The sequence below is a fragment of the Salvelinus alpinus genome, chromosome 19 (genome assembly GCF_045679555.1).
Source record: "Salvelinus alpinus chromosome 19, SLU_Salpinus.1, whole genome shotgun sequence".
Lineage (NCBI taxonomy): Eukaryota > Metazoa > Chordata > Actinopteri > Salmoniformes > Salmonidae > Salvelinus > Salvelinus alpinus.
Window position 1 is genome coordinate 15,432,137 of NC_092104.1, and position 23,251 is coordinate 15,455,387.

The 23,251-nt window shown below is 45.4% G+C and overlaps 1 protein-coding gene across 1 annotated transcript in view; it reads left to right on the plus strand.

The window, feature by feature from the left end:
- Positions 1 to 23,251, plus strand: part of LOC139545061 (growth hormone receptor-like) — an 82,929-nt gene that overhangs the window by 20,128 nt on the left and 39,550 nt on the right. Inside the window, exon 2 of the mRNA XM_071352437.1 lies at positions 20,388 to 20,505. Coding sequence (XP_071208538.1) covers positions 20,409 to 20,505 — 97 coding nt within the window. The 5' untranslated portion in view covers positions 20,388 to 20,408. The remainder of the gene's footprint in view (positions 1 to 20,387; positions 20,506 to 23,251) is intronic.

Consider the following 23,251-nt stretch of genomic DNA (forward strand, 5'->3'; position numbering starts at 1 on the left):
ACGAGAGGGACGGGGAAGAAGAACGAGAGGGAGGGGGAAGAAGAACGAGAGGGAGGGGGAAGAAGAACGAGCGGGAGGGGGAAGAAGAACGAGCGGGAGGGGGAAGAAGAACGAGCGGGAGGAGAGAACGAGAGAGAGGGGGATGAGAGAACGAGAGCGAGGGGGAGAGGAGAGAATGAGAGCGAGGGAGGAGAGAATGAGAGCGAGGGGGGAGAGGAGAGAATGATAGGGAGGGGGCGGTGAGAGCGAGGGGGGTGGAGAGGGGGGAGCAAACGAGAGCGAGGGAGGAGAGGACGAGAGCGAGGGGGGAGAGGAAAGAACGAGAGAGTGGGGGGTGGGAGAGAACGAGATGGGGCGAGGAGAAAACAAGAGTGAGGGGGTAGAAGCGAAAACGAGAGTGAAGGGGTGAGGGGAGAATGAGAGGCGTGAACGAGAGGGGGGGCGTGAACGAGAGGGGGGGAGCAAATGAGAGCGAGGGGGGAGCAAATGAGAGCGAGGGGGGAGAGGACGAGAGCGAGGGGGGAGAAGAGCGAGGGGGGGAGAGAACGAGAGTGAGGGGGGAGAGAACGAGAGCAATGGGGGAGAGGAAAGAACGAGAGAGTGGGGGGTGGGAGAGAACGAGATGGGGTGGGTGAGAACGAGAGTGAGGGGGTAGAGGCGAAAACGAGAGTGGGGAGAACGAGAGGGGTGAGGGGAGAACGAGAAGGGGGAGGAGAGAACGAGAAGGGGGAGGAGAGAACGAGAAGGGGAGGAGAGAACACGAGGGGGGAGGAGAGAGCGAATGAGAGATGAGGGGAGGAGAGAACGAGCGAGAGAGGGGGGGCGAGAGAGGGGGGGCGAGAGAGGGGGGAGGCGAGAGAGAACGAGAAAGGGGGGGTGAGAGAATGAGAGAGGGGGTGCGAGAGGAGGGGAGAACGAGAGAGGTGGGGCGAAGAGAGAACGAGATTGGGCGGCGAAGAGAGAACGAGAGTGGGCGGCGAAGAGAGAACGAGAGAGAGGGTGAGAGAACGAGAGGGAGAGAGAATGAGAACGAGAGAGGGAGGGTGAGAGAACGAGGGGGGGTGAGAGAATGCGAGAGAATGAGAGAGGGGGAGGAGGGGTGAGGGAGAACGAGAGAGAGGGGAGGTGGAGAGAGGGAGGTGGAGAGAACGAGAGGGGGGGTGAGAGAACGAGAGGGGGGGTGAGAGAACGAGAGAGATGGGGGATGGGGGAGAACGAGAGAGGGGGTTGAGGGGAAACGAGAGGGGGCTGAGGGGAAACGAGAGGGGGCTGAGGGGAAACGAGAGGGGGCTGAGGGAGAACGAGAGGGGGCTGAGGGAGAACGAGAGGGGGCTGAGGGAGAACGAGAGGGGGCTGAGGGAGAACGAGAGGGGGCTGAGGGAGAACGAGAGGGGGCTGAGGGAGAACGAGAGGGGGCTGAGGGAGAACGAGAGAGTTGGCGAGGAGATAGGTGGCGAGTAGAACGAGAGTGGGGGGTGGGAGAGAACGAGAGAGGGGGGTGGGAGAGAACGAGAGAGGGGGGTGGGAGAGAACGAGAGAGGGGGGTGGGAGAGAACGAGAGAGGGGGGTGGGAGAGAACGAGAGAGGGGGGTGGGAGAGAACAAGAGAGAGGGTGGGAGAGAACAAGCAAGAGAGAGGGGGTGGGAGAGAACGAGAGAGAGAGAGGGGGGTGGAAGAGAATGAGAGAGAGGGGGGTGGAAGAGAATGAGAGAGAGGGGGGTGGGAGAGAATGAGAGAGAGGGGGGTGGGAGAGAACGAGAGAGGGGGGTGGGAGAGAACAAGCGAGAGAGAGGGGGGTGGAAGAGAATGAGAGAGAGGGGGGTGGAAGAGAATGAGAGAGAGGGGGGTGGAAGAGAATATGAGAGAGGGGGGTGGAAGAGAATGAGAGAGGGGGGGGTGGGAGAGAACAAGAGAGAGGGGGACGAGAGGTGGGGAGGAGAGAACGAGAGAGGTGGCGTGGAGAGAACAAGAGGGGGGAAGAAGAACGAGAGGTGGCGAAGAGAGAACGAGAGAGAGAGGGAGGGGGAGAGAGGTGGGGACGAGAGCGTTTTGGAGGAGAGAACTAGAGAGAGGGGGTTGAGGGAGAAGGAGAGAGAGAGAGAGGTGGGGGTGAGTGAGAACGAGAGAGAGGGGGGGGGGGGAAGAGAACGAGAGAGAGGGGGGGGGGGAAGGGAGAGAGGAATTAGCTCGAGGCTAGTCTGATGAGTGCTAGCTGCCGAACCCTGTTACCCCAGGTAAGAATAACAACACTTCACTGATGGTCTCCATAGAACAAGAACCTGAGCAGGACAGAACAAAGATAGACAGGAGATTAGAGAGGCCTCAGATCCATAGACTTACAACCCTCTAATTCTACACGTTCTGCTCACAACACTAAAGACATTGCAACAAAGGCAAAACATGAAAACAGTTCTCCACTTAGACTAACTGACTGGATGAAAGCCCCAATCAATAAATGGAAAAAAACTTCCATTGGGATTTCAGTTCAGGTAGGGCCTTTACGCAATTCTACCTTTCGGCCTGATTTGATGTTGGCTAACCATCCATACCCCTTTGCCTATGTTATGGACAACAAAGTATGATGCTGTTTGGTTGATTCAATTATGGTGTTAATAAAGTTATAGATTTAGATTCTAATAGGTTGTACATTATGACATCATTGCCTCCTAGGTGACTATCAGTAACATTGGTGAATGATTGCTGCGCAGTACAATACCTAGGCTACCCAAAGCATATATTTAGTCAGGAAGGTGTAGTCATGTATCTCTGGCAGGAGTTTGGTTGGTTCTTAGTGGGCGTTAGGGGTTGATCCTCAGAACAGTAGCAGTGTGTTTTAGATGGGTTCAGAGTGTGACTGCAGTCCTGTAGGAGAACAAAAAGGGTTCTCCTATGGGGACAGACTTTTTTCTAAAAGTGTGGAGCAGAAACTCAAAGATTATGTAGTAGAGTAAGCTGTCTGGTCTTGTTTGGTAGAGAATTGAGCGAGAGGTTAAACAGCAGAATCTAGAGGAAAGGGAAAGAAGTGAAGATTGATGGTCAATTAGAATGGGGCCACATGCTGGAATAGGGGGGTTGGGGCGAGAGGGGGGGAGAGAATTTTCAGCACATTAATGTTTCCTATAAAAAGAAGCAGTGATGCAGTCAGTCTCTCCTCAACTCTTAGCCAAGAGACTGGCATGCATAGTATTTATATTATCCCTCTGATTACAATGAAGAGCAAGACGTGCCGCTCTGTCCAAGGCCAGCTGCAGCTTAACTACAGTTGATGTCGGAAGTTTACATACACTTAGGTTGGAGACATTAAAACTTGTTTTTCAACCACTCCACAAATTTCATGTTGACAAACTATAGTTTTGGCAAGTCGGTTAGGACATCTACTTTGTGCATGACTCAAGAAATTTTCCCAACAATTGTTTACAGACAGATTATTTCACTTATAATTCACTGTACCAGAATTCCAGTGGGTCAGAAGTTTACATACACTAAGTTGACTGTGCCTTTAAATAGCTTGGAAAATTCCAGAAAATGATGTCATGGCTTTAGAAGCTTCTGATAGGCTAATTGACATAATTTGAGTCAAATGGAGGTGTACCTGTGGATGTATTTCAAGGCCTACCTTCAAACTCAGTGCCTCTTTGCTTGACATCATTGGAAAATCTAAAGCAATCAGCCAAAAAATTGTAGACCTCCACAAGTCTGGTTCATCCTTGGGAACAATTTCCAAATGCCTGAAGGTACCATGTTCATCTGTACAAACAATAGTACGCAAGTATAAACACCATGGGACCACGCAGCCGTCATAGCGCTCAGGAAGGAGACACGTTCTGTCTCCTAGAGTTGAACGTACTTTGGTGCAAAAAGTGCAATCCCAGAACAACAGCAAAGGACCTTGTGAAGATGCTGGAGGAAACAGGTACAAAAGTATCTATATCCACAGTAAAACGAGTCCTATATCGACATAACCTGAAAGGCCGCTCAGCAAGGAAGAAGCCACTGCTCCAAAACCGCCATAAAAAAGCCAGACTACGGTTTGCAACTGCACATGGGGACAAAGATCATACTTTTTGGAGAAATGTCCTCTGGTCTGACGAAGCAAAAATAGAATTGTTTGGCCATAATGACCATCATTATGTTTGGAGGAAAAAGAGGGAGGCTTGCAAGCCAAAGAACACCATCCCAACCGTAAAGCACGGGAGTGGCAGCATCATTGGGGGTGAAAATTATGTGGATATATTGAAGCAACATCTCAAGACATCAGTCAGGAAGTTAAAGCTTGGTCGCAAATGGGTCTTCCAAATGGACAATGACCCCAAGCATACTTCCAAAGTTGTGGCAAAATGGCTTAAGTACAACAAAGTCAAGGTATTGGAGTGGCCATCACAAACCCTGACCTCAATCCTATAGAAAATGTGTGGGCTGAACTGAAAAAGCGTGTGCGAGCAAGGAGGCCTACAAACCTGACTCAGTTACACCAGCTCTGTCAGGAGTAATGGGCCAAAATTCATCCAACTTATTGTGGGAAGCTTGTGGAAGGCTACCCGGAACGTTTGACCCAAGTTAAACAATTTAAAGGCAATGCTACCAAATGCTAATTGACTCATTGGGAATGTGAAGAAATAAATAAAAGCTGAAATAAATAATTATCTATACTATTATTCTGACATTTCATATTCTTAAAATTAAAGTGGTGATCCTAACTGACCTAAGACAGATTTTTAATACTAATTTTTATTAGTATTAAATATCAGGAATTGTGAAAAACTGAGTTAAAATGTATTTGGCTAAGGTGTATGTAAACTTCTGACTTCAGCTGTATTTCTTTCTTTGCAGTGCTTGATCACATGACTGTACAATAATCAACATAAGACTAAACTAGAGCCTGTAGGACTTGCTTTATGGAGTGTGGTGTCAAAAAATCAGAGCATCTCTTTGTTATGGACAGACCTCTCCCCATCTTTACAACCATTTCATCTATATGTTTTGACCATGAAAGTTTACAGTCTAAGGTAACACAAAATAATTTAGTCTCATCAACTTGTTCAACAGCCACACTATTAATTTCCACATTCAGCTTAGGTCTAGAGTTTAGGGAATGATTTGTACCAAATACAATGTTCTTAGTTTTAGAGATGTTCAGGACCAGTTTATTACTGGCCACTTATTCCAAAACAGACTGCAACTCCTTGTTAAGGGTTTCAGTGACTTCATTAGCTTTGGTTGCTGACACATTAACTCAGCAAAAAGATATCCTGTCTTTTAAAGATAATTCCTAAATATCCAAATAACTTCACAGATCTTCATTGTAAACGGTTTAAACTAGAGGTCGACCGATTAATCGACATGGCCGATTAATTGGGGCCGATTTCAATTAATCGGTATCAGTGTCATGTCTGCTCCCGCTCCTCCTCCCTGGCGCTCGAGGGCGCCAGACTACCTACCGGTCATCATACACTCCTGTTACCAACATTACGCGCAGCTGCGCTCATTGGACTCACCTGGACTCCTTCACTTTGTTGTATATCTATCTCTGTTCCTTGGTTGTGTTCCCTGTGTCCACATTGTTTTCTATTGTGTTTGTTATGTGTTCCTGTCCAGACGCTGTTCCTGTTCCGTTTCATGTCCATCAGCTAATAAACCTTCACTCCCCGTACCTGCTTCTCATCTCCTGCGTCGCTCCCGTAACAATATGTGACAATCGGCTTTTTTTGGTCCTCCAATAATCGGTATCGGTGTTGAAAAATCATAATAGGTCGACCTCTAGTTTAAACACTGTTTCCCATGCTTGTTCATTGAACCATAAACAATTAATGAACATGCACCTGTGGAACGGTAGTTAAGACACTAACAGCTTACAGACGGTAGGCAATTAAGGTCACAGTTATGAAAAGGTTGGACAATAAAGAGGCCTTTCTACTGACTCTGAAAAGAAAAAGATTCCCAGGGTCCCTGCTCATCTGCGTGAACGTGCCTTAGGCATGCTGCAAGGAGGCATGAGGACTACAGATGTGGCCAGGGCAATAAATTGCAATGTCCGTACTGTGAGACGCCTAAGACAGCACTACAGGGACATTACACTTGCGGGACATCTGAACATTACACTTGCGGGACAGGTACAGGATGGCAACAAGAACTGCCCGAGCTACACCAGGAATGCACAATCCCTCCATCAGTGCTCAGACTGTCCGCAATAGGCTGAGAGAGGCTGGACTGGGGGCTTGTAGGCCTGTTGTAAGGCAGGTCCTCACCAGACATCACTGGCAACAATGTTGCCTATGGGCACAAACCCACCGGCGCTGGACCAGACAGGACTGGCAAAAAGTGCTCTTCTCTGACGAGTCGCAGTTTTGTCCTACCAGGGGTGATGGTCCAGCTTGACAATGCCACCAGCCATAATGCTCGTTCTGTGTGTGATTTCCTGCAAGACAGGAATGTCAGTGTTCTGCCATGGCCAGCGAAGAGCCCAGTTCTCAAACCCATTGAGCACGTCTGGGACCTGTTGGATCGGAAGGTGAGGGCTAGGGCCATTCCCCCCAGAAATGTCCGGTTATTTGCAGGTGCCTTGGTGGAAGAGTGGGGTAACATCTCACAGAAAGAACTGGCAAATCTGTGTAGTCCATGAGGAGGAGATGCACAGCAGTACTTAATACAGCTGGTGGCCACACCAGATACTGTTACTTTTGACCCCCCCTTTGTTCAGGGAAACATTATTTCATTTATGTTAGTCACATGTCTGTGAAACTTGTTCAGTTTATGTCTGTTGTTGAATCTTGTTATGTTCAAACAAATATTTACACATGTTAAGTTTGCTGAAAATAAACACAGTTGACTGTGAGAGGACAGTTTATATGGTTGAATCATCAACATACATGGACACACAGGCTTTATTTAATGCCAGTGGCAGATCATTAGTAAAAATAGAAAAGAGTAGAGGGTCTAGAGAGCTGCCCTGCGGTACACCACACCCTATTTGTTTGACATTAGAGAGGCTTCCATTAAAGAAACCCTCTGAGTTATATTAGATAGGTTGAAAAGCCTTTCAAAAGTTTGGGGTCACTTAGTAATGTCCTTGTTTTTGAAAGAAAAGCATTTTTTTTTTGTCCATTGTTAAAATAACATCAAATTGATCAGAAATACAGTGTAAACGTTGTTAATGTTGTAAATTACTTTTGTTGCTGGGAACGGCAGATTTTTTTCCTCCAACAGGACAATGACCCAAATCACAGCTCCAAACTATGCATTAACTATTTAGGGAAGAAACAGTCAGCTGGTATTCTGTCTATAATGGAGTTGCCAGCACAGTCACCGGATCTCAACCCTATTGAGCTGTTGTGGGAGCAGCTTGACCATATGGTACATTAGAAGTGCCCATCAAGCCAATCCAACTTGTGGGAGGTGCTTCAGGAAGCATGTGGTGAAATCTCTTCAGGTGACCTCAACAAATTGACAACTAGAATGCCAAAGGTCTGCAAGGCTGTAATTGCTACAAATGGAGGATTCTTTGACAAAAGCAAAGTTTGAAGGACACTATTATTTCAATTAAAAATCATTATTTATAACCTTGTCAACGTCTTGACTATATTTCCTATTCATTTTTAAACTCATTTCATGTATGTTTTCATGGAAAACAAGGACATTTCTAAGTGACCCCAAACTTTTGAACGGAAGTGTTGCATTTTCTCAACAACAGGTCATGGTCAATAATATCAAAGGCTGCACTAAATCTGACAGTACAGCTCCCACAGTCTTCTTATTATCACTTTCTTTCAACCAATCATCAGTCATTTGTGTCAGTGCAGTACATGTTGAGTGCCCTTCCCAACAGTTTGCTAAGAGATGGCAACAAGCTGATAGTTCTGCTGTTAGAACCAGTAAAGGCTGCTTCACCACTCTTGGGTAGCGGAATGACGTTGGCTTCCCTCCAGGCCTGAGGACAAACACCTTCATCTAGACTCAGATTAAATGCATGACATAATCAGCTATCATCCTCAGTAGCTTTCCATCTAACTTGTCAATGCCAGGAGGTTTGTCATTAGTAATTGATGACATTAACTTCACCTCTCCCACAGTTAAAATTCAAACTTACAATGCTGTTCTTTCATTATTCGTTTTTTTTATGCATGAATATGATTGTTCATTGTTGGCTTTTCCTGCCTAAGCTTGTCCACTATGCCAACTATGCCAAAAGTAATCATAAAAAGAATTGGCAACATCATGGTTTTGTGATGAATAAGCCATCTGATTTGAATGAAGATGGAGTTGAATTTGTCTTTCTTTCCATAATTTAATTTAAAGTACTTCCATCATTCTTTATATCGTTGATCTTGGCTTCATAATACAGTTTATTCTTCCTTTTTGTTGAGTTTCGTCACATCATTTCTCAATTTGCAGTAAGTAAGCCAGTCAGATGTGCAGCCAGACTTATTAGCCACTCCTTTTGCCCCATCTCTTTCAACCATACAGTTTTTCAATTCCTCATCAATCCATGGAGCCTTAACAGTTCTAACAGTCAGTTTCTTAACACGTGCATGTTTATTAATAATTGGAAGAAGCAAATGCATACATTCATAAAGTGCAGCGTTTGTATGCTCCTTATTTATCACCTCAGACCAACAAATATTTTTAACATTATCCAAATAAGAATCTCTTATACACTATTTTAGGCCCAGCTTTTGGAACTCCACTATTTTGATCACTGCATCCACTGGGTATGGATACAGCTTTAGGACAAAGCTACAATATGAGTACAAATTTTATCAATACGTTTGGATGATCTTTTTCCTCTAGTATTTGTAAATTCCCTGATAGGTTGATTTAGTTCCCTGAATCAGGCCTTCCGAGTGGTGCAGTGGTCCTAGTGATCCTGGTTCGAGTCCAGGCTCTGTCGCAGCCGGCCATGACCGGGAGACCCATGGGGAGGTGCACAATTGGCCAAGCGTCGTCTGGGTTAGGGGAGGGTTTGGCCGGCAGGGATGTCCTTGTCCAATCTTGCTCTAGCGACTTCTGTGGCTTCTACAGTGTTTCCTCCGACACATTGGTCTGGCTGACTTCCGGTTTAAGCGGGCATTGTGTCAAGAAGCAGTGCGGCTTGGTTGGGTTGTGTTTCGGAGGACGCACAGCTCTCGACCTCTGAATATACAGTTGAAGTCGGAAGTTTACATACACCTTAGCCAAATACATTTAAACTCAGTTTTTCACAATTCCTGACATTTAATCAGAGTAAAAGTTCCCTGTCTTGGGTCAGTTAGGATCATCAGTTTATTTTAAGAATGTGAAATGTCAGAATAATAGTAGAGAGAATTATTTATTTCAGCTTTTATTTCTTTCATCACATTCCCAGTGGGTCAAAAGTTTACATACACTCAATTAGTATTTGGTAGCATTGCCTTTAAATTGTCTAACGTGGTTCATATATTTCGGGTAGCCTTTTGGCCCATTTACTCCTGACAGAGCTGGTGTAATAGAAAATGTGTGGGCAGAGTCAGAGTCAGGTACTGAGTCAGGTTTGTAGGCCTTCTTGCTCGCACACGCTTTTTCAGTTCTGCCCACACATTTTCTAAAGGATTGAGGTCAGGGCTTTGTGATGGCCACTCCAATACCTTGACTTTGTTGTCCTTAAGCCATTTTGCCACAACTTTGGAAGTATGCTTGTGGTCATTGTCCATTTGGAAGACCCATTTGCAACCAAGCTTTAACTTCCTGACTGATGTCTTGAGATGTTGCTTCAATATATCCACATAATTTTCATCCTCATGATGCCAACTATTTTGTGAAGTACACCAGTCCCTCCTGCAGCAAAGCACCCCCACAACATGATGCTGCCACCCCCGTGCTTCACGGTTGGGATGGTATTCTTCGGCTTGCAAGCCTCACCCTTTTTTCCTCCAAACATAACGATGGTCATTACGGCCAAACAATTCTGTTTTTGTTTCATCAGACCAGAGGACATTTCTCCAAAAAGTATGATCTTTGTCCCCATGTGCAGTTTATGGCAGTTTTGGAGCAGTGGCTTCTTCCTTGCTGAGCGGCCTTTCAGGTTATGTCGATATAGGACTCGTTTTACTGTGGATATAGATACTTTTGTACCTGTTTCCTCCAGCATCTCCACAAGGTCCTTTGCTGTTGTTCTGGGATTGATTTGCACTTTTCGCACCAAAGTACGTTCATCTCTAGGAGACAGAACGTGTCTCCTTCCTGAGCGGTATGAAGGCTGTGTGGTCCCATGGTGTTTATACTTGCGTACTACTGTCTGTAAACAATTGTTGGAAAAATGACTTGTATCATGCACAAAGTACTGACTTGCCAAAACTATAGTTTGTTAACAAGAAATTTGTGGAGTGGTTGAAGAACGAGTTTTAATGACTCCAACCTAGTGTATGTAAACTTCCGACTTTATATACAGTATGTATGTATGTATGTATGTGTGTGTATATATCTGTGTGTATATATCTGTGTGTATATATATATACTGTGTATATACTGTGTGTATATATATCTATATATTATATATATATATCCATACCTCTCCCATAAGTGTTCATGTCTCTTCTATAGATGTTATGTCCTTGTATTGCTACTGCTGTATCATCAAAGGAATTATCTAAGTGACTCTCAGAAAGGGCTAATATGTGAATGTTATCTGATAGCAAGTTATTGATTTCATGAACCTTATATCTAACATGCTGACCAAGCCGCACGCTTGTGTGCGTTGATTTTGTTCACCCACACCAGACGCTATCTGGACACGCAGGTTGAAATATCAAAACAAACCCTGAACCAATTATATTAATTTGGCGACAGGTCGAAAAGCATTAAGCATTTATGGCAATTTAGCTAGCTCGCTTGCTGTTGGTAGCTAATTTGTCCTGGGATATAAACATTGGGTTGTTATTTTACCTGAAATGCACAAGGTCCTCTACTCAGACAATTAATCCACAGATAAAATGGTAATCTGAATTAGTTTCTAGTCATCTCTCCTCCTTCCTTCAGGTTTCTTCTTATTTTGGACTTTATATGGCGGTTGGCAACTAACTTTAGGTGGATTACCACCACCGACTGGAGTGTGGACCTCAGTTAATCTTTCAATCACCCACCTGGGTATATGCTCCTAAAAACTGTTAGCAGTTGTTGTTATTCTTCAATAACACCGACCCCAAAGCAAATCAGGGGGAGAAAAATAGGTTTATTCAAAGAGAACAAATCATAGTTGTTATGCTGAGAAGTAGATGTTCATTCTTCACTGTCCTAAATGATTCTCCACAGAACAAAAGACAGGATGTAATTTATCACCCCCAACCCGAGCCTGTGGTTGACCAATTAGAATTTCTGGCAATAAAATTGGGCCAATGGCCAAATAACAAGTATCATGAGTCAGGCTCAATGTATAGACTTTTCAGACCAATGAAATCTTGCCACATGTAGCTATGAGTCGTGGACTGAAATTCGTCCCATGTCTCTGACCCATTAATCCTTAAAAACAACTATTTCCGTTGATCATAATTCCATATTACAGAGAAAACACTTTCTATTGATGGTTAATTCCCTCTTGACCTTTAGTCCTCTGCGTTGTGTATTTATTCTTCGAGGATATGGCACATGGGTATATGCTCCTAAAAACCAATGAGGAGATGGCACATGGGTATATGCTCCTAAAAACCAATGAGGAGATGGCACATGGGTATATGCTCCTAAAAACCAATGAGGAGATGGCACATGGGTATATGCTCCTAAAAACCAATGAGGAGATGGCACATGGGTATATGCTCCTAAAAACCAATGAGGAGATGGCACATGGGTATATGCTCCTAAAAACCAATGAGGAGATGGCACATGGGTATATGCTCCTAAAAACCAATGAGGAGATGGGAGAGGCCGTACTTGCAGCGTGTTGAGCGTCACAAATAGAATCCAGTTCTATTTCAGCGCCTGGCCACGCAGACGCGCGTGTGCAGTGTGGGTGCAATGATAAAATAACATGTATGTGTACATTTATTTCGCAACACTCTCACACTCGAGGGGTGTGGTCAGCATGTAAGAATACATATATTAAAATGGACTATTTTCATCCCTTTCCTGGGTAGCTTCTCAGAGATAGACATAATATGGAAAAGAACAAACAAATCAAGAGAAAAATCATTAATCAGTTGATGTGTGTGCAGGGGGGTTGAAACTATGAACCCATAGGCTTGGCTGTCTAATCCCTTCCAGGATTTTGAGAGGGAGGGTGGACAATGAGCCTGTCATAGCAAATGTAAGCAATGTCCCCACGCGCTCTGGCTGCTTTCATGGCCGGGATAAGTTATTTTCTCTTCTGGCGCACAGCTTCAGGATAGTCCTGAAACGGCAACAAACAACAGGGATCTAGACAGTCATAAGCCCGGGACAATCTGGGTTCCCAGCCACAAGAGCTAACCACGTCGCAGGCTACTTTCAAACCCTCAAGAAAACCCAGCTAGCTTGATAGGCAGCTAACAGTGGTAGCTAGGCTAGCTGCTACACCAAGCAGCACATCATACCCTTGATCGGCAGGATCCCTGGACAGATGGCAGAGGTCCCAGCAACTGTGGCCAGCCCCGTCGCGGGATCCAAACTCAGAAGGTAGCTAGCTAGTAGCCAAACTTTTTCAGTAGAACACTTTTTCAGAGACTGCGAGGAGTGCGTTCCCCGAGGAGTGTGAGGTGCGAGAAGAAGGAATAGAGGGTGATAAATGTAGACTGTGAGAAAGAGGGAGCACAACTAAGTGGAAAGAAAGAAGTAATTCAATCAATCAATCAATCAATTTTATTTTATATAGCCCTTCGTACATCAGCTAATATCTCGAAGTGCTGTACAGACACCCAGCCTAAAACCCCAAACAGCTAGTAATGCAGGTGTAGAAGCACGGTGGCTAGGAAAAACTCCCTAGAAAGGCCAAAACCTAGGAAGAAACCTAGAGAGGAACCAGGCTATGAGGGGTGGCCAGTCCTCTTCTGGCTGTGCCGGGTGGAGATTATAACAGAACTATGCCAAGATGTTAAAAAATGTTCATAAGTGACAAGCATGGTCAAATAATAATCATGAATAATTTTCAGTTGGCTTTTCATAGCCGATCATCAAGAGTTGAAAAACAACAGGTCTGGGACAGGTGGCGGTTCCATAACCGCAGGCAGAACAGCTGAAACTGGAATAGCAGCAAGGCCAGGCGGACTGGGGACAGCAAGGAGTCACCACGGGCGGCAGTCCCGACGCATGGTCCTAGGGCCCAGGTCCTCCGAGAGAAAGAAAGAGAGAAGGAGAAAATTAGAGAGAGCCAAGATTTTCAAAATTTCCATAAATGACAAGCATGGTCAAATAATAATCAGGAATAAATCTCAGTTGGCTTTTCATAGCCGATCATTAAGAGTTGAAAACAGCAGGTCTGGGACAGGTAGGGGTTCCATAACCGCAGGCAGAACAGTTGAAACTGGAATAGCAGCAAGGCCAGGCGGACTGGGGACAGCAAGGAGTCACCACGGCCGGTAGTCCCGACGTATGGTCCTAGGGCTCAGGTCCTCCGAGAGAAAGAAAGAGAGAAGGAGAAAATTAGAGAGAGCCAAGATTTTCAAAATGTTCATAAATGACAAGCATGGTCAAATAATAATCAGGAATAAATCTCAGTTGGCTTTTCATAGCCGATCATTAAGAGTTGAAAACAGCAGGTCTGGGACAGGTAGGGGTTCCGTAACCACAGGCAGAACAGTTGAAACTGGAATAGCAGCAAGGCCAGGCGGACTGGGGACAGCAAGGTGTCATCATGCCCGGTAGTCCTGACGTATGGTCCTAGGGCTCAGGTTCTCAGAGAGAAAGAGAGAACGAGAGAATTAGAGAGAGCATACTTAAATTCACACAGGACACTGGATAAGACAGGAGAAGTACTCCAGGTAACCAACTGACCCTAGCCCCCCGACACAAACTACTGCAGCATAAATACTGGAGGCTGAGACAGGAGCGGTCAGGAGACACTGTGGCCCCATCAGAAGAAACCCCCGGACAGGGCCAAATAGGAAGGATATAACCCCACCCACTTTGCCAAAGCACAGCCCCCGCACCACTAGAGGGAAATCCTCAACCACCAACTTACAATCCTGAGACAAGGCCGAGTATAGCCCACAAAGGTCTCCACCACAGCACAAACCAAGGGGGGGCGCCAACCCAGACAGGAAGATCACGTCAGTAACTCAACCCACTCAAGTGACGCACCCCTCCTAGGGACGGCATGAAAGAGCACCAGCAAGCCAGTGACTCAGCCCCTGTAACAGGGTTAGAGGCAGAGAATCCCAGTGGAGAGAGGGGAACCGGCCTGGCAGAGACAGCAAGGGCGGTTCGTTGCTCCAGAGCCTTTCCGTTCACCTTCACACTCCTGGGCCAGGCTACACTCAATCATATGACCTACTGAAGAGATAAGTCTTCAGTAAAGACTTAAAGGTTGAGACCGAGTCTGCGTCTCTCACATGGGTAGGCAGACTGTTCCATAAAAATGGAGATCTATAGGAGAAAGCCCTGCCTCCCGCTGTTTGCTTAGAAATTCTAGGGACAATTAGGAGGCCTGCGTCTTGTGACCGTAGCGTACGTATTGGTATGTACGGCAGGACCAACTCGGAAAGATAGGTAGGAGCAAGCCCATGTAACGCTTTATAGGTTAACAGTAAAACCTTGAAATCAGCCCTTGCCTTAACAGGAAGCCAGTGTAGGGAAGCTAGCACTGGAGTAATATGATCAAATTTCTTGGTTCTAGTCAGGATTCTAGCAGCCGTATTTAGCACTAACTGAAGTTTATTTAGTGCTTTATCCGGGTAGCCGGAAAGTAGAGCATTGCAGTAGTCTAACCTAGAAGTAACAAATGCATGGATTAATTTTTCTGCATAATTTTTGGACAGAAAATTTCTGATTTTTGCAATGTTACGTAGATGGAAAAAAGCTGTCCTTGAAACAGTCTTGATATGTTCGTCAAAAGAGAGATCAGGGTCAAGAGTAACGCCGAGGTCCTTCACAGTTTTATTTGAGACGACTTTACAACCATCAAGATGAATTGTCAGATTTAACAGAAGATCTCTTTGTTTCTTGGGACCTAGAACAAGCATCTCTGTTTTGTCCGAGTTTAAAAGTAGAAAGTTTTCAGCCATCCACTTCCTTATGTCTGAAACACAGGCTTCTAGCGAGGGCAATTTTGGGGCTTCACCATGTTTCATTGAAATGTACAGCTGTGTGTCATCCGCATAGCAGTGAAAGTTAACATTATGTTTTCGAATAACATCCCCAAGAGGTAAAATATATAGTGAAAACAATAGTGGTCCTAAAACGGAACCTTGAGGAACACCGAAATGTACAGTTGATTTGTCAGAGGACAGACCATTCACAGAGACAAACTGATATCTTTCCGACAGGTAAGATCTAAACCAGGCCAGAACTTGTCCGTGTAGACCAATTTGGGTTTCCAGTCTCTCCAAAAGAATGTGGTGATCGATGGTGTCAAAGGCAGCACTAAGGTCTAGTAGCACGAGGACAGATGCAGAGCCTCGGTCTGACGCCATTAAAAGGTCATTTACCACCTTCACAAGTGCAGTCTCAGTGCTATGATGGGGTCTAAAACCAGACTGAAGCATTTCGTATACATTATTTGTCTTCAGAAAGGCAGTGAGTTGCTGCGCAACAGCTTTTTCTAAAATCTTTGAGAGGAATGGAAGATTCGATATAGGCCGATAGTTTTTTATATTTTCCGGGTCAAGGTTTGGCTTTTTCAAGAGAGGCTTTATCACTGCCACTTTTAGTGAGTTTGGTACACATCCGGTGGATAGAGAGCTGTTTATTATGTTCAACATAGGAGGGCCAAGCACAGGAAGCAGCTCCTTCAGCAGTTTAGTAGGAATAGGATCCAGTATGCAGCTTGAAGGTTTAGAGGCCATGATTATTTTCATCATTGTGTCAAGAGATATAGTACTAAAACACTTAAGTGTCTCTCCCGATCCCAGGCCCTCGCAGAGCTGTGCAGATCCAGGACAGCTAAGCCCTGGAGGAATACGCAGATTCAAAGAGGAGTCCGTAATTTGCTTTCTAATGGTCATGATCTTTTCCTCAAAGAAGTTCATGAATTTATTACTGCTGAAGTGAAAGCCATCCTCTCTTGGGGAATGCTGCTTTTTAGTTAGTTTCGCAACAGTATCAAAAAGAAATTTTGGATTGTTCTTATTTTCCTCGATTAAGTTGGAAAAGTAGGATGAGCGAGCAGCAGTGAGGGCTCTTCGGTACTGCACGGTACTGTCTTTCCAAGCTAGTCGGAAGACTTCCAGTTTGGTGTGGCGCCATTTCCGTTCCAATTTCCTGGAAGCTTGCTTCAAAGCTCGGGTATTTTCTGTATACCAGGGAGCTAGTTTCTTATGACAAATGTTTTTCGTTTTTAGGGGTGCAACTGCATCTAGGGTATTGCGCAAGGTTAAATTGAGTTCCTCAGTTAGGTGGTTAACTGATTTTTGTCCTCTGACGTCCTTGGGTAGGCAGAAGGAGTCTGGAAGGGCATCAAGGAATTTTTGTGTTGTCTGAGAATTTATAGCACGACTTTTGATGCTCCTTGGTTGGGGTCTGAGCAGATTATTTGTTGCGATTGCAAACGTAATAAAATGGTGGTCCGATAGTCCAGGATTATGTGGAAAAACATTAAGATCTACAACATTTATTCCATGGGACAAAACTAGGTCCAGAGTATGACTGTGGCAGTGAGTAGGTCCAGAGACATGTTGGACAAAACCCACTGAGTCGATAATGGCTCCGAAAGACTTTTGGAGTGGGTCTGTGGACTTCTCCATGTGAATATTAAAATCACCAAAAATTAGAATATGATCTGCTATGACTACAAGGTCTGATAGGAATTCAGGAAACTCAGAGAGGAACGCTGTATATGGCCCAGGAGGCCTGTAAACAGTAGCTATAAAAAGTGATTGAGTAGGCTGCATAGATTTCATGACTAGAAGCTCAAAAGACGAAAACGCCATTTTTTTTTTTGTAAATTGAAATTTGCTATCGTAAATGTTAGCAACACCTCCGCCTTTGCGGGATGCACGGGGGATATGGTCACTAGTGTAACCAGGAGGTGAGGCCTCATTTAACACAGTAAATTCATCAGGCTTAAGCCATGTTTCAGTCAGGCCAATCACATCAAGATTATGATCAGTGATTAGTTCATTGACTATGACTGCCTTTGAAGTGAGGGATCTAACATTAAGTAACCCTATTTTGAGATGTGAGGTATCACGATCTCTTTCAATGATGGCAGGAATGGAGGAGGTCTTTATCCTAATAAGATTGCTAAGGCGAACACCGCCATGTTTAGTTTTGCCCAACCTAGGTCGAGGCACAGACACAGTCTCAATGGGTATGGCTGAGCTGACTACACTGACTGTGCTATTGGCAGACTCCACTAAGCTGGCAGGTTGGCTAACAGCCTGCTGCCTGGCCTGCACCCTATTTCATTGTGGGGCTAGAGGAGTTAGAGCCCTGTCTATGTTGGTAGATAAGATGAGAGCACCCCTCCAGCTAGGATGGAGTCCGTCACTCCTCAGCAGGTCAGGCTTGGTCCTGTTTGTGGGTGAGTCCCAGAAAGAGGGCCAATTATCTACAAATTCTATCTTTTGGGAGGGGCAGAAAACAGTTTTCAACCAGCGATTGAGTGCTGAGACTCTGCTGTAGAGCTCGTCACTCCCCCTAACTGGGAGGGGGCCAGAGACAATTACTCGATGCCGACACATCTTTCTAGCTGATTTACACGCTGAAGCTATGTTGCACTTGGTGACCTCTGACTGTTTCATCCTAACATCGTTGGTGCCGACGTGGATAACAATATCTCTATACTCTCTACACTCGCCAGATTTAGCTTTAGCCAGCACCATCTTTAGATTAGCCTTAACGTCGGTAGCCCTGCCCCCTGGTAAACAGTGTATGATCGCTGGGTGATTCGCTTTAAGTCTAATACTGCGGGTAATGGAGTCGCCAATGACTAGGGTTTTCAATTTGTCAGAGCTAATGGTGGGAGCCTTCGGCGTCTCAGACCCCGTAACGGGAGGAGTAGAGACAAGAGAAGACTCAGACTCAGACTCCGACTCGCTACATAATGGGGAGAACCGGTTGAAAGTTTCTGTCGGCTGAATGAGCGACACCGGTTGAGCATTCCAACAGCATTTCCCTCCAGAAGCCATGAGAAAGTTGTCCGGCTGCGGGGACTGTGTGGGGGGATTTATACTATACTGTACTTACTGGTGGCACAGACGCTGTTTCTTCCTTTCCTACACTGAAATTACCCTTGCCTAACGATTGCGTCTGAAGCTGGGCTTGTAGCACAGCTATTCTCGCCGTAAGGCGATCGTTCTCCTGTATATTATGAGTACAGCGACTGCAATTAGAAGACATCATGTTAATGTTACTACTTAGCTTCGGCTGTTGAAGGTGTTGACGAACCATGTCCAGATAAAGCGTCCGGAGTGAAAAAGTTGAATGAGGGAAAAAAGTTGCGATGGAAAAAAACTAAAAATATAAACGGTAATTAAAAACAAAAACAAAACAAAAAAACGTAAAGTTGTCAGCTAGCAAAGTAAAGTTGGCAGCAAAACGCACAGCAACAAAACGCACAGCAACACGTCTGCAGATTCAACAGATTTTGGACTGAACCATTTTCTATGGCCAAACAAGCATCCCTCTTGCCAGATTCCTTACTTTTGAATCCCTGCCTTGTATATCTTGGCCTCCTGGCCTGTAAACACACACGCAACAGATGGGCTTTGACTCTCAGGAAGTGGTTTGTTTATATTACAGATATGAGTGAGCTTCCATGCCCCGACGAATTGAGACTGTCCTGAGGGCAAAAGGGGGTGCAACTCAATATTAGGAACACACTGTTCCTAATGTTTTGTACACTCAGTGTATATATGATTGAGCTCCTATGCTTCTCAATGGACAGATCATATGTAGGATAACATTTGATACTTATCACAAATGCCATACAATACATAAAAACATTTCAAAACAAAATGTAGCATATATGTAACCCATTCTCAACCTACTCTGCCTTGAAGCTGGTACTTCAGGTCTTCACAACAGTGTCTATTTCAGTCCAATAGGCTCGAATTTCTAGTCCTTCCTGTTCTGCCGGCCTCTGCATTGTTGTCATAGGTGGCTTTGTCATAAAACACGTCTTGGCCAGGTCGTTTTTCTAACATAGCCAGGTCTTCTCCAGGTCGTTATTGAATACTGTCATGAATACCCCACTTGTATAAATTGCGATTTTAGTATCGGTAGGAATATTAGTCTCTAGTGTCTCCCCTAAGGCTTCTTGACCAGTCAGTCAGTCAGTCCCTTCTGGGTGGTCGCTGAGGACAAGGTTGTGGCAAGAAACCCCTGTTATATCCACATAGGGGTTACCAGAAGGTTCTGAAGACTTCTAGTTGACCCCAATCCAGTCAGATTTGGGAAGCAGTGCTCTAAATAGATGTTTGAAAGAGAGAGAGAGCGATAGAGACAGGGAGACAGAAAGAGAGGGGGGAGAGGGGGAGACAGACGGAGACAAAGGGAGAGAGACAGAGGTTGGCCTATATATAGGGTCTGGACTTGCCACATGTAGAATCTGTTCCCCTTGGTGAACCACAACAGTTTGTCAGTGTTGCTGTGTCACTGCCGCTATTTTAGTTTTAGGAGGATGGCACCGCACGGGACCACCTGTAACTGTAAAGGTTACAGTCAGCAACTACTGTTGTCATATTGAATGGACATTTGCTAAGTCACTAAGGATAGGCCTAAGTGTCTACTATGCCATTGAAGGTCAGCTTAATTATACATTGGTGTGCGTTTGAAATACAAAATGTATTGCATTTACATTTTTGCTTGTCGCTACAGCAGAAATAAAATGAAATATCCCAAGCTGGCAGGGTAAGAGAATGGAGCATAATGTTCCAGTCACCAGACTGTCACCTCTGTAGATTTCTGTTGATGTCTCAATGACCTGGCTGACAGCCGTACAATCAATGCATAAAGCCTTTGAGGGAACTATTTCATATGCACACAAGTTATACTGTGCCTCTTATATTATGGACACGCACGCACACACACTACAAACATTCTGGCCAACATACAGTATCTTGTGCACAGTAGTGCGGAGCGTCTCTGTAGCTGCTTGGATGTTAATTATGTGCTGTCCGGGGTTAGGTTTCACATAGGCCAGCTGAAAATAAATGTCAGCCACAGTTTGTGCTAGCAGGGCAGATAAGGGTTGAGAGAGGAGGGGGGTGGTAGGGAAAGGAAGAGTGCAGGTTAAAGAAGATATTGGCTCAGTATTTCACACAGGGATGTCATTGGGTAACATCGCTGACAATTATCTGTTTCTCTCTCTCCAGCAAAGGAAAGCTCCCCCTGTCATGGCTGCTCCATCCTTCCTTCTCCTCTTCCCCCTGGGTTTGCTGTCTGCTGTGAGATCAGCCTCGCTGATGGGCCCTGGCTCTATGACGTCATCAGGTAGACTGCTACACCCCGTACCTTTTCACACACTTGTTGGTCTCGTCATGTGATTATCAGCGCTGTAGAGAGAGTGTGATGTGTTGAACTGTATGACACTCGTACTGTATCTGATTCCACCTACGGTAACTGGCATTTATCTCTGACAACAATCATCAATCTTATAACACAATACTCCTTTTTTTCTAAATCGAATCTATTGCTCTTTTTAGTTTCAAATCTTTAGCATGTGAATCGATGTCCTTTCTTGTTTGATCTAATATTGCACAGTACAGGGCATTTACACTTATCAAATCTTATATCAGACAACAGTTGCAGAGTCCTGTATTTGCACACATGGGAAAAGGCTGTTGGTTGAGCAAACGGCAGCCTTTCCTTTTTCAGCCAGTCAGACTGCACCAGATCAATAGTGAAGGTAAATAGATTGGACTGGGCTGTGACAAAGTCCAGGGACAGGCAGACAGGATGGGTTACATGTTGACCTAACACAGCTCCCTCCATACAGCCAAGGAAGACATGCATTTTATATACTGTATGTTTATTAACCACTACTACAAAGGACAAATAATATGTAAAACGTAATAAACTATAGATATCATGAGTAACAAAATGGGGAAGGGAGCCCTAATTGTTTTGCTCTAGTAACCATGTAAATGGTGTCTCTCCTGAATGGTGCAATCTAAGGGACCAAAATTCAGGAATGTCATATTCATGGCCATATTCTGTTGCAACATCATTTGTGAAACTATGCTCCGAGTCTTTGAGTTCAGAACATGGCGTTATAGAGAGAGATAGCTGGACCCGGAGTTGAGCGATGTCCTTGCAATGCACTGGCTGCTGCTCAAATGGACTCTGTCCATTGTAAGTGGGTTAAAGTGAACAGCTCTGGGCCAACCTCTATTGTAGAAACTGTTCCCTCACATGATGTTTGGTCAATCTGTATGGAGTGATCTAGAATGTTTTGTCACTTACCATGAGCCTGTCTCCACTAATCTAGAATGTTTTTGAATTTGGTCTAGAGGGCTCCAGTACATTATGTATCTCTCTGTGACCCTGTCTAACAGCACTCTCCATAGGGAGTCCTCAATCCTCTCCTCATCCTCTCTTCCTCGCCTCCTCCTCTACCCAGAGCTCAGTGGTCCATAGATTATAAGGGCATAAACCTGGAGCACTCCCTTATGGATTAAACTGTAAAAGTAATGGGTCGCTGTTGGCCTGCTGGTGAAGATTTAATGTTGGAACACGTCTTTGGCAGGAGTTCAGAACTCTCCCCTGACTCATCACACAGGGATCTCTCTCCCCTCTCTCACATGAATACATGGGTGGTGTGGCCTCGATCCTCTCACATGAATACCTGGGTGGTGTGGCCTCGATCCTCTCACATGAATACATGGGTGGTGTGGACTCGATCCTCTCACATGAATACCTGGGTGGTGTGGCCTCGATCCTCTCACATGAATACCTGGGTGGTGTGGCCTCGATCCACTCACATGAATACCTGGGTGGTGTGGCCTCTCTCCTCTCTCACATGAATACCTGGGTGGTGTGGCCTCTCACATGATTATCTGGGTGGTGTGGCCTCTCTCCTCTCTCACATGAATACCTGGGTGGTGTGGCCTCTCTCCTCACTTGAATACCTGGGTGGTGTGGCCTCGATCCTCTCACATGAATACCTGGGTGGTGTGGCCTCTCCCCTCTCTCACATGAATACCTGGGTGGTATGGCCTCCCCTCTCTCACATGAATACCTGGGTGGTGTGGCCTCTCTCCTCTCTCACCTGAATACCTGGGTGGTGTGGCCTATCCCCTCTCTCACATGAATACCTGGGTGGTGTGGCCTCCCCTCTCTCACATGAATACCTGGGTGGTGTGGCCTCCCCTCTCTCACATGAATACCTGGGTGGTGTGGCCTCTCTCCTCTCTCACATGAATACCTGGGTGGTGTGGCCTCTCTCCTCTCTCACATGAATACCTGGGTGGTGTGGCCTATCCGCTCTCTCACATGAATACCTGGGTGGTGTGTCCTCTCCCCTTTCTCACATGAATACATGGGTGGTGTGTCCTCTCCCCTTTCTCACATGGGTGGTGTGGCCTCTCCCCTCTCTCACATGAATACATGGGTGGTGTGGCCTCTCCCCTCTCTCACATGAATACATGGGTGGTGTGGCCTCTCCCCTCTCTCACATGAATACCTGGGTGGTGTGGCCTCTCTCCTCTCTCACATGAATACCTGGGTGGTGTGGCCTCTCTCCTCTCTCACATGAATACATGGGTGGTGTGGCCTCGCTCCACTCTCACATTAACATCTGGGTGGTGTGGCCTCTCCTCTCTGAAACTAAGCCTCACTTTGTTCCTGTACTTCTAGAAGGTCAGAGTGGGTATGGATAAGGTTCATACAGGTGACAAAAGCATGTAGAACATGTCATTTGAACAATTTCAAAAGTTGGCTAAATAAAAAAGCAATGACAAAGATAATACCTACTAAAGTCGTTTTTATTAGTGAGCTTTCTCTGGTTTTGAGTTTGTGATATGTGTTACTGAACTGTGGGTAGCTAAAATGATACACAAATGGTTTGATTCTAGTGTCTGTCTTTCCCCGGGGGTCTTTAGTTCACCTGGCAATAGGCTGTTCCCAAAACCTGCTGCAAACACTTATAGCTTCCAGTTTACATAAACTTCTGATAACTATTTAGATAACGACTGGCCATCATAATGTGTCCCAAATTCCATCGTATTCCCTATGAAGT